This window comes from Podarcis filfolensis (genome assembly GCF_964270895.1).
Source record: "Podarcis filfolensis genome assembly, chromosome: 3".
Classification (NCBI taxonomy): domain Eukaryota; kingdom Metazoa; phylum Chordata; class Lepidosauria; order Squamata; family Lacertidae; genus Podarcis; species Podarcis filfolensis.
Window position 1 is genome coordinate 59,215,150 of NC_139606.1, and position 12,701 is coordinate 59,227,850.

Genomic DNA, 12,701 nt, shown 5'->3' on the forward strand with positions numbered 1-12,701 from the left:
CCTGTCACAGCAGTATTATACCACATACTAGCAGTAATAAAATGGAGAGATAACCAGAGAAGTTGCCTGCTCATGAATGGGGCCGCACACCTGAGTGGCGCAGCTCTAGCATTATATAATCTCACAAAACATTTTTTTGCTGGATTGGAAAAATAATAAAAGTAATTTATGAGTGAAAAAAACCTGATGATTTTTTTCTCTAGATGATTAAGCCTACACTGAAAACAATCTACCTCTCCCCACTACATCATTATTGTACACAATCTCTGGGGAATATTGAGGATTTATTAGTTCAAAAAATGTTACCATACTATTCAAATATACTTGGATATTAACTCCAGAACAAGGGAAAAACAAAAACGAAAGTAGCTCAGATATGAAGCGCTGTAGTCATAACTGCAAAAGTTCATGATGAGGACAGAGGATCATCAACTGTGGTTTCAATTTACAAATGTAATTTCAATCTGATTTTTTCCATCAGAAGAGATTGTTACTGTTTTTACTGGCTAAGTCAATGGACACACCTTTGGCTGATTTTCCAAATCTTTAAGAACAAAAAACTCTTAAGCTTGAGCTTGCTTGTGATATTCCAAATTAAGGTTATAAAGAAATACAAAGGCATTCTAGGTATTAGGATTCTGCATGAAATCCAATTCTACCCACTACTAGGAAAGGGAACAGAACTCAAAGGTTCAGAAATTACCCACCTGTGTGTTTTGTGCAACTCTACTACTTTCTCCTCCATCTCTTTTGTCTGGTTAGGTGCAAACTGAAATTCCCCTATGTAATCACTGTTGTGTTCCTCTGGATCATAGTCACCTAGTTCTGCTTGTAGAGTATATGAACCAAGGAGAGCATGGGTCACAAAAGAACATGGTAGGCGGCCAGAAGCAATATCCTGACGAAGCTGCAAACATAGGAAGTACCTGAACAGAGAAAATGTCATCAGACAAATATTTCTTATTTATTTTGACATGTTAAGAAAACTGAAAAGATAAATATCTTTATTAAAGCAAAGTGTTTTTGTTTTTTTAAAAAAATGCCACAAAAATACCTTTTAAAGGACATAGGATTCCAAGTGCAACCTGTTCTTCATATATATCCACCACTAAATGTATGTGTGTAAATTGATATCCATTAACAGATACACACTTGTGAAATCCTAGCACCAATATTCTGATTTCTAGTACAAATGGATTATAGTTAAAATTCACTGCAAAGATATTTTAGTTCACAATCAAAACATCCTTACTGAAACTTTATTTCGTATAGGAATTGGTTTACACCCAGTTACTCGGATGTTTGAAGATTTCTTACTGATTCACTGCTAATTTTGTTCCTGTCTCATTGGCCCATATACCCTATAGCTCTCTCTCTATAACAGAAAGCTTCAGGTTATGCCAGTCCCTGCTCCCCAAAATTCATCTAAAGGAATCTATAAGCCATATACATTTTCACTTGTTATCTTAACTTTTACACTATCAGAGATCCAAGAGAAATATTTCAGAATCCGGATTCAGGATAAGTTGCTAGCAGCAAGCAGGTGCAAGATGTCTCCAGACATCACCGAGCTCTGAGCCAGAAACTATTTGTTGTCTTTTCTATCTTGGTCATGTTCTCCTAAGCTTACAGACTTAAACTTTACATAGCATTCCAAGGAAATATGAAAAACACAGGATTCAAAGTCAGGTAGTAATGCTTCATGGCATACCTGGTGATGTCTTCTGTTAACTGTGAGGGATCCGGGGGATAAAACTTCACATTAAATGTAAATAGCCAGGGCAAATCTAAATTGGAAATTCCAAAAGGCCGGGAAATGTATTGGTGGGAGGATAAGAAGACAAAAGCACGTACACTGAAGTCTACTACATATACATTTGGGGAATAGTGTACACTAAAACTAGACCATGATACTTTCAAAGCACTTTTAAAAGTTGAACATATTTTACATATTCTTCAGTTCTCTTGCAAAGCTACTACTGTAACTCCTTGGGATCTTAACCATTTCTATTTTGTCCCTCATGCTATTTAACATCTCATGAAACCACTGTACAAAGTCAAGTCATCCAAAGATTTGAGGTGAGATGCCATCAACATATACATGAGGAACCGCTTGGCCCTCCAGAAGATGTTGGACTACACTTTTGATATATGCATTCATGCAAACTTTTTTTTATTGGAGAATGGCATTGCAGAACTCAAATAAGAGTGAATTTCAAAGGGTAACTGCATTTTGGAAGTGAGAATTAGGTAGGCTCACATCAAAATGTGAACCAAATTGAATTACTCTCCCATCCCTAAGCACAACTAAACCACTGCATTCAGCACAAAAGGGCAAGGCAGCAGACAGTTGATATTAGGAACAGAACTCAGCATCCTGGGAAATCTCAGCTCATTCTCTTCCATCTCCTTTTTTATAAAGCTTACTTCTAGTCCCCTAGCTGTGAATATTGTCTTTAGCTTGTGTGGACAATGAAATTAATAAAATATCAGAAGCCAAGGGTGGTGCGGCCAAGTAATATTTCCATTGGCTAGTGGCGTAACACTTTCTGCACCTTTCATGATAAACAAGAATATATAAACAACAAGTATATGCAAATTTGTGCAGCTATAGAATTTGGCTATTATGCTGACATAGAAGCCTGATTTAAAAAGAAAAAGAAATGCAAAACATGTTTATAAGTTACATGCATCTATTTTAAGAAATATCAGATTTAATCAACGTACATAGAACCTTACCATTATAATTAGTGTTATTTAATTAAGCTTACTGTCTACATTTTAAAATTGAAACTGTTAGTCCTACTTTTTTTTTAATTATCAATTGAAACCATAAATAAGGTTGACTGTTTCTTCATTAGATCCTAAATTGCAGTGCAATCCCAGGCATGTTAACTCCCAAGTAAATTTCAGATATCTTGTAAAAGAGAGATAATGTGTATGTAACCCTTGAACGTACAAATAGTTGAAACATTTGATGAGCTCTTGCAAAGTGTACTATTGTCAAGTAGGTAGAAAATAATCTAGATTTCTTGTATGACTGCAAAAATAAGTTTAGTTTTAGTTATGATCTGGAATCCAGCATTGTAGGCTGCACAGTAACCTTTAAAGGCATTCTTCACTCTATTCATGAATCTGTGTATGTATAGGCTGCAAATCTGACCTTTCACGACTGTAGGTTGCATGCCAAATGAATAATTGTTTAGTGTAAAGTGCAAATCTCTGCAATGTTGCACTTCAGACTCAAACGTTACTGTTCTTTGAAGGAATATTCTGGCTATCATGAACACAAGCCACCAATAAATTTTCAGAAGCTAACATAATGCTACTGAATAAAAATCATAGAATCATAAAATTGTATGGTACTGATATTTGTGGTACCATACTGAAGCAAAGGACTTCACAAAACTTAGAATGTAGCCTGAGAATGTCCTCGTGTATCAAATTACTAAGAAGCTACTTCCCAATTTTAGTGAGCATTTCTCATCAGAAATACTTCATTGTCTCTCATCCACTGATCCTCCTCCCGCCCCACTTCCCTGTTTTTCTCTGTACAAATGAAAAGGTGACACCCTGAGCACAATGAGGAAGTACTTGGTAGAACTGTTTTCCAGCTTCTATTTAAGCTAACTCACCAAGGCCCTTAACCATGTGTAGGGTAGAAAGAAAAAGAGGGGGGGGGAGCATTTAATAGAGTATAGAGAAGAGGATTACCTATCTATCAAGGGTGTTATACAATAACATGCCCTTTCAGGGCCATGAAAACCTTCCTCTAACGATCCTTCCTGTAATGATTATATACTGTTTGGCCATACAAATGTACGAAGAGATGTGTTTTACCATACCTGACACTGTTCAAAATCTCTTGCTACTGATACTAAAGTCAAACAAAAAGAACAAGCATATTTGCAAATGCCAAAGAAGGGAAGCAAGGCTACTCGATCTGCTATGCTCAAAAAACTAACTGTCTCTCTGAACTGTTTCCATCCCAGCTGGTTGTTATAATAACTTAGAAACTTTAAAACTACTGTCCAGGTTTGTCATTTTCCTCCTCCCAGCCTATCCTTTTACTTTTTATGTTGGGTATTTTAAATTGCAAGTTTTGTGAGGGCAGAAATCTAAGTGCATTTTGGGAAGCCTTTCCAGCAGAAAAATGGGATGGTGGTGATTAAAATGAATAAAAGTTGCACGCTGCTTGGTGGCAAAGGTTACTCTTAAAAACAGCAGTGTGTGAGAAAATTTCTGAAGTGGAAATACATAGTCTTAGACACTAAAGAGATAGTGCTTCCTGCAGTTGACAGGTCTTCAACCTTCTTGGGCTTCAGTCTGATGCAGACAAATGCATTGCAATTAGTTTCTGAAATACTAACTAAATGAAACTCAAGAACCAACAGAAATTTACTGCTCAGTTGTGAAATAATTTTAAAACCTGCTTAATACTTACTGCGAATTTGCCTCTTTATTTCCTTTGAAGGATCAAGCCAATTCTAAAAAAGAAAAGAAAAAAGGAATAATAAGGAATTGCACAAGATTGATGCAGTTGGAAGAAAAGCACGGGATACTTAAAGACACATTTTATATACAGCTCTGTGAAACTGTAAGCTATTGCTATTCTTTCAAAATCAGCCTGCAGTTTCTTTGACAGCAAGTCTACTTCAGAGATCAAGCTATAGTGATTTTCTTCCTTCTCTTTGCATATATTTGCACCTGACAGGAAGATGACAACTTTAGTAAAAATAGATAATAATAACAATAATATAATAAATGCTTTTGAAAAACTATCCCGGGCCATCTATCTCATTCACCTGCATTTAAAGAAGGCAAAGATCAGCATGGATTGCAATATCTCTCACTATATATTTACCTACCACTCAAGAAAAGGCTACTGGATATGCAAAATACCTTTGTCTTATTCCACACAAGAGACAGACTGTCTCTTCATTATACAGCAGTTGTAAATGATACAAAAAAAAGGAATCTAATCAGAAAGCTGAACATATTTTACATCTTATCCTCAGTGTGATTTTGTTCACAAAATCTATGGTCTGATGTTTCAAAACAGAGAGGACTAAACTGTCTACAAGGATATGTAAGGTGCTTCCCCACAAATATTTAGATGCTTTAATGTTGGAATCAGAGAAGCATTACTTGCCACAACTCATAATGCAATCAGAGTAGAATGGTGCAAATAAATCACTTGTGCATTTATGATAGCATGTAAACTTTTCAACAAAATATTTTTGTGCTGTCTGTAAATATCATTAAGTTGTCAAAAATTGTGTAGACTTATGCCACAGTTAACTACCTAGATTTCCTTTCCAAAGTACCTTGGAGCTTCATTAGGGACCACATTTAAACCTCTGCTGAGAAGAAAGAGCCTGGCATTCAGATTCTACATTCTGCAGCTGCAGTCTAGTACAACAGCTGGCTCATAAATGGGTGGCTATGATGAGTGTACAAGAATAAAAAAAACACACATCATTCAGCATTTAGCATTTACTGGGCTGTAGGTCAGAAATTTTTGTGGCATTTTAATCTGAGGAGGCAATGGCCACAGTAGGAAAAAATGAATTAGGTTACATGGGTGCCAAGATGAGAACTATTCCATCTTAAGCTTTTTAAATTTGAGGGATGGCAGAGGTAATAGTAGCAAAACTCAGTTGATAAAATCTGTGAGAGGCTTCAGTAATGTGTATCCCTTATTATAAGATTCAAAAAACAACATGGCAAGGTAAAGAGAAACAATATAAACAAATATGATTTCTGTGTCCACTTGTGTCACCATTAAAAGCTGTCATTTTATATATTTATCATTTTCTTTGGTGAAATAGCTTTTTAAAACTGTTGTTGAATGTCTTGAGCATAATGTCAAAATTAAGTTCAATTATTGACATTTTGCCTCAGAGCCTAGCTGCTGATAAACGGCTACATAAAATATCCAGGAGTTCTCATGCCAACACCCTGGTTAGCAGAATTCTTCTTGATTTGATGTCATATTCCATGAGCTTGGTATGGCTTTGCTCTTTCCTATCTCTTTGTTTTTGTCTTTCATGTAAATGCAGACAAGACCCTCCTCAGAAAAAGAGAAAGACTGTGTCTTGTCAACAGATGATCCTTATTAGTCCCCAATGCAAAAATTATTGCTCTGTTTCTCTCCTTAGTAAACAGGAAAACAAGAAAGCGGGGTGATGTTTGAGCTGAAACGCCAAATGCAGGAGAAGTCCTCACAGCTTTAAATCAAGTCTTGCTGCAGTGTTGTAGGCTATCATGGGGAAAACACCAATGGGTGTTGTATTTTTGGGTTATCATGACGGAGCCATCCCCTTGCTGTTGATGTTTTACCTGGCATTGTTGAAATTTTTCCTAGGTTTTGTAACTTTTAGGCATTGTTGAGAAAATTGTTTTACATGCATATTTGTCCACTAGGAACGGAAGAGCAGGAAGGACAAGAGTGAGCATGGCTTGTGTGCTGAATCTCATGACAGTGAGATTGGCCATAGAGAATCACCCTAACCATGACAGCAAGCCTCAGGCATGAGTGTTCCATCATACCTTTCTCGCCTCCTTCACATTCAAGGGGAGATTATGATTTGCTGCTAAGTAGCTTCTAATCTTCTCCCCTCACATGGAAGGACAATGAAGAAGAGAAGGACTGCACATGAATCTGAGGTTCCCCACTGCTCATTTCAAATCCTTCAGGAGAATTATCTGAATGAACCTAGGGAATGGAGCCAATGCTACTGGCACTGATATTCTTCCTTAATTTGAAATATGTTACTTGTTAAAAGTTTACCACCAACTAGGACCAAACATGCTAGTCATAAGAGCTCTCTGAAGTTTGAGGCTCTGAAGTAGGATGGAAAAGACTGAAAACATTAAACAAATGTTATTAATGCAAAATTTAGTACTTGCCTTCTGATCAGCATGGTCTTGAAACAGTAAACCAAAGTAGTCCTTTTCCAATAAGTTAAGCTGTCCACACACCTTATCAAATAGCACATGGCCTTTAGCCTTTTTCTAAGGAGAAAGAACACTACTGTCAAGTAACAGGATAGACTATTAAAACATTTATTTCAAACTATAAAAATGTTAAAACTTTTTAAGGCGTCTCACTTCAACATACTAACAAAGAAAAAATGTTCAATATTAGTTCCTCCTTATTTTCCTTTATTTATTAGAAGAAAGAACCCAACAGCTGTACTTGAGCCTGCAATTGGTAAATAGGAAACCCCTGCTAAGAAATGAGGTCCCCCCCACCCTGGTATTTAAGTAATTGAAATATATTCTTAAACAGAACAAAAAGTTACATAAAATTCCTAATAGTAAGCTTGAAGTCTTCCAATAATAGCATTGTGTCACACAAAAACATCAAAGAGTAAGCAATGTAATTTAAGATTTGCATCCTTTAATTCAAGAACATATAGGTTTTAAAAGAGGAATCTGTTTGAATTTAGTAAGATGGTTCCACAACAGAAATGTCAATCTGGAACACAGATACATTGGGTTGTGTCCATTACTAGTCCTACTCAGAGGAGACCCATTGAAATAAATTAACATGACAAATTTAATTCCATTAATTTTAGTGGGTCTACCCTGAGTAGGACTAGCACTGAATGCAACCAGTCTTTGCTAGACAGCCACATAATACTTGGAATCACTGTTAGTCTTTTACCAAAATGCCAGGCCCAGGGGATGGGGACAAGTGACTCCAGCACCAACACATAGTAATGTTAAGGTCCAAAGAGTGTTTTATGCGTTCCACTTCACCAGAACCTAGGGAAGTTCCACTCCAGGTTTACAAAAGAAGTTGCAAGGCACACAACAACTATTACTGGCCCAAAGGAAATACATGGTCCAGCATGTCAAGAAAGAAAATGAAAGAAATAATGCCTTTTCTCTTCTCTTCTCTTCTCTTCCTTCTCTTCTCCTCCCCTTCCCTCAACCCTTAGCATAATTATGCTATTTTCTTAATTCTATTAGCTTTTAATGAGGGTGAACTGTTACAGGAAATGTGCTCCCCATTTTTTTGCCATCCCTATCTTCCCCATCAATTTAAAAACTAGTATAAGTAAAATAAATAAACAACACCCCCTTTTTTTTTATACAAACAAGAGACTCACAATGTGTCCAGTGTAGCTCTCTCACATAAATAGTGGGTGGGGAGGGGATTAGAATTAAACAACAAAGCTGATCAGGGACGTTGGGCCCTAAGCTTTGCTTCTGCGTAGGTGTGGCCTTAAAGCAAACAGCTCTGAGCATGCTCAGAACAGATGTACTGGCTTCTGGGTCATTCAGAACTGCAGACCTGCAAATGTGGCTGGATTGCCAACATGCCAACAGAAAAGAGGGGCAAACTGTACAACCAGGGCTAAAAGTACTGGAAGTTCCATTAACATACAAATTTACTATCACAACGTTTTTCGTTATGGAGACAGATGGGTAGGACCTCCTGGCCATAGCAATACTTTTGGACTGAGATTGGCTGTGTGGTGCAGAGAGCTGGCCAGAGAATGGAAGATTGACAGATCAGTCTCCCCAAGTTTCTCAAATGGATTGGGACTGTGGAAGGATGTATGGCTTTGAGATTTTAGGGAATTTTTTGCATTTTACTTGGTAGGGATAAGCACTGGATGGTAAAGGACCAGCCTCCGCTGACTTTAATCAGGAAGTAGGAGGAATGAAAAGCAGAAACAGCAACAGCTAATCACCATCATCAACAACAACATCAGCAATGGCAATCCATTGTTTGTAGTCACGTTTCAAAAGGATCTTCTCAGATAACAATATATGCTAATAATTTGGGGGGCCCTCTGTCACATAGGGCCCTAATTCTGTGCATACTGTGCAGACCTATCAATTTGCCACTGACTACACTTGGTTCAGCTGAGGCCATTCTGCTGTGCTCCTCTCTCCCATCATGCAGATGAATTAGTGCTCCATCCTGTTCCTTCTAGCACAGGTGGAGCCTCAAGGTAAATGCCCACACATGGTCTCCTCAGGAGTCACTGCCTGGCAGTAGAGACTGGAGCTCACTTAAACTGCAAGGTGTTAGCAAAGGACCCAAAAGCCCCTGAGGCTCATCACACTGATATTTGGAAATTCTTTCAGAAACTGCAATTTCTCTTTGGCACAATTGGAGAGGATCAGCATGCTGCCTTATACTTCAAGCAAGTCCCACATCCTTACTCTGCTATTTATGGCATTTGGTAAAGCAGCCATAATATGACATTTTTGAGACCTGGCAGTTGAAAGGCATTTTTGCAATTGCTTATCCTGCAGATTTCACTAGACGCCACTGCAATTCCAAAGGAACTCCATCAACTGCCTATGTGTAGGCTCTTGCGACACTGAAGTTATTGTGCCTAGCAGCCAGAGATAGAAAGCTCAAAACTGAACAAGCCTGCTATGCTCTGTGAGCTATGCACTACACAGTAGTTGTGAGCTATACTGTACAAATACAAAGGACAAGGGGGGAAAGGTATGCAGTGCAACTACCAAGCACAATAAATACATTGTTTGTTTGTTTCAAAAGGAATCAAAGCACATTCATACAGGACTGAGCTGCTCAATTTAGATCCCAGTATTTACAGTTTTAGCTAGATCCTTCAATGCAGCATCTCATCCGCTGAAACACAAGGAACAATATGTAGATAACGTATATCAACAAACACATCAGAGGATAAGCAAGATTATGGGAAAATATATATTCAGGCACAACACACACACATTTCCTAACTTGTGGCTGATATTATGGGAGGCCTTTACTAACTGCCTCCTGCCCAAGGGTAGCTTAAAAAACATCTTTAAAAAACTTTTAACCAAAAAATAAAAAAATACAGTTATAATAAGCTCCTTTTACAAACAGGCTGATTTAAAATGAAATTGAAATAAAATACAAACAATTTTCCATTTTATATACTTAACATTTCTTTAGAATGAGCCATGACCATCTATCAAACCGACTGAGTTGAAGAAAGCTTATGTAAAAGAAAAGGACACATGAGGATAGGAATAGCTCATTTCAGTAGTTAAGTACTATAAAAGGACACAAATTGTGTATTGTACTTATTGTTGTGCTTTACTACTGGGCTTAAGGAGTAGTAAATTCTCAAAAGGAGTAAAAACCCCGATGTTATTGAGTATTCTATAAGGTTCATCTATGACGTGACGTCCATGAATGAACCTCTATCTTCAGTGCTCAGATTATGAATAAGCAAGATGTTACTGATCAGATCTGATTGTTTACTAGTTTGCACAGTGATGTCTAATAAAACATTCCTGTCCAATCCTATTAATATTTACTCAGAAGTACTAGTAGACTCTTGGTATAGTAGAGGGGGTCTGGGGAAGTTTTTAGGCTGTGATTTTATTTTATTATAAAACTAATGAAATAAAAATATTTACTCAAAAGTAAATCCCACTCTGTTCAGACTAACTCCCAAGTAAGCATGAACAGTATTCTAACCTTATTTCATTTATAAATTGCTTCCTATGGAGCACCTCTAAGCAATTCCACAATACAATAAAAACATATATAAAAGAACTGAATATATAAAAATAATTTAAAATCCAATTCAGATAACGACTGCAGCCTTAGTTTCAAGTAAGTAATCTCATTTAGCATGTTGGTCACAAATCTGCCTCTTGTCTCTAAGCAGTCATTCTGTAGTATACGGTACATGGGCTACATGACCATTACTCCCATGCTGTATAAAAGCTTATACCAACTGATTATTTGTACCAGTATAATTTCTATACCAGTCTTCATTCAAAAATTACATAGTTTACAATATAAAAAGACAAAAGTACATACAATGCATCCCCCAGCACAATACTATTGGTTGGCATGCACACCTGTATGGGAAATATCAATCTTTGTTTTTAGTAATTTACATTATCTACCATGTATCTTAGAAAGCTGTTTGTCTGTTCACTATGCATTTGGACTTAAGATACTGTAACCTAATTTTGTGTGGCAATTCCTGAGATTAAGGAGAAGGTTTTTGTATATGTTTGGATTCAATCTGATGGCATTTTGAATCAAGATGATGAACTGAAACTTTCCAAAAATGCATTGATTTTAACTATTTCAAAAACGAACTGATTTTTTCGTTTCTAAGGTAACAGCCTGCTAATGATTTATATTTTTTTTTTTTTATAATATATTTATTGAAGTTTTCAAATAAAGCATATATTAGATAAGCACCACTTATCATTGTCCATTTAACATCTCTCAATTGTTACATGGGACTCCCCCACACCTCCCGCATACACTTACATCATTATTAAATTAATTTCAAACAAATTATCATTTAACTCATCTTAATTAATAATCTTAATTTGGTTTGACATATAATTCAGCCTTAAATCTAATTTAATGGTAGACAATTGTCTGCACTGGCATCCAATTCAGCACTCAGCCAAATTACAATATTTTTGTAAATAAATCTTAAATTTCCTCCAGTCTTCTTCCATCCTTTCTTCTCCCTGGTCTCGAATTCTGCCGGTCATCTCGGCTAATTGCATATAGTCCATCAGTTGCATCTGCCATTCTTCCACAGTGGGTAGCTCCTGAGTTTTCCAATTCTTGGCAATTAATATTCTTGCTGCTGTTGTTGCGTACAAAAAGAATGTTCTGTCCTTTTTTAACACACTCTGGCCGACAATACCCAGGAGAAAGGCCTCTGATTTCTTAGTAAAGGTGTATTTAAACACCTTTTTTAATTCATTATATATCTTCTCCCAAAAGGCCTTCACTCTAGGGCAGGTCCACCAGAGGTGAAAAAATGTTCCTTCATTTTCCTTACATTTCCAACATTTGCTATCAGACGAATGGTATATTTTAGCCAGTTTAACAGGGGTCATGTACCATCTATACATCATTTTCATCACATTTTCCTTCAACGCATTACATGCAGTGAAGTTCAGCCCAGAGGTCCACAACCTTTCCCAATCTTCAAACATAATATTATACCCAATATCCTGCGCCCATTTTATCATTGTTGATTTTACCATTTCGTCATGTGTGTTCCATTTCAGCAGCAAGTTATACATTCTTGAAAGTACCTTAGTCTTAGGTTCTAACAGTTCAGTTTCTAACTTTGACTTTTCCACTTGGAATCCTAGCTTTTTGTCATTTTTAAACACTTCTTTAATCTGAGCATAGTGTAACCAGTCTCGCACTTTGTCTCTCATCTTTTCTAAACTCTGCAATTTCCAGTTGTCACCATCCTTTTCTATTATCTCCCAATATTTTGGCCAGTTGGCCTCCATATTGGCTCTTTTCCGAGCCTTAGCCTCCAGGGGTGACAGCCACCTCGGAGTTTTATTCTCCAGTAAGTCTTTATATTTTGTCCAGACATTAAAAACTGATTTTCTGACAATATGGTTCTTGAAGGCCTTATTTATCTTAGCTTTATCATACCATAAATATGCATGCCATCCAAACGCATTATTAAAACCTTCCAAATCCAAGACATCCGTATCTTCAAGAAGTAACCAATCTTTTAACCAGCAGAAAGCTGCAGCTTCATAATACAACTTTAAATCTGGCAGGGCAAAGCCCCCTCTTTCTTTCGCATCTGTTAATATTTTAAATTTGATTCTGGGCTTTTTGCCCTGCCAGACAAATTTAGAAATATCTTTCTGCCACTTCCGGAAGCACTCTGTCTTGTCTACAATCTGCAGTGTCTGAAACAAAA

At 36.9% G+C, this 12,701-nt stretch overlaps 1 protein-coding gene across 19 annotated transcripts in view; it reads right to left on the minus strand.

Moving 5' to 3' along the window:
• Positions 1 to 12,701, minus strand: part of EPB41L2 (erythrocyte membrane protein band 4.1 like 2) — an 83,781-nt gene that overhangs the window by 34,618 nt on the left and 36,462 nt on the right. For all 19 annotated transcript variants that reach the window (XM_083607624.1, XM_083607619.1, XM_083607632.1 and 16 more), the window contains 4 exons: positions 6,913 to 7,017; positions 4,445 to 4,487; positions 1,712 to 1,787; positions 708 to 926 (listed from right to left, as the gene is read on the minus strand). In XM_083607624.1, the coding sequence (XP_083463750.1) occupies positions 708 to 926; positions 1,712 to 1,787; positions 4,445 to 4,487; positions 6,913 to 7,017 (443 nt within the window). The remainder of the gene's footprint in view (positions 1 to 707; positions 927 to 1,711; positions 1,788 to 4,444; positions 4,488 to 6,912; positions 7,018 to 12,701) is intronic.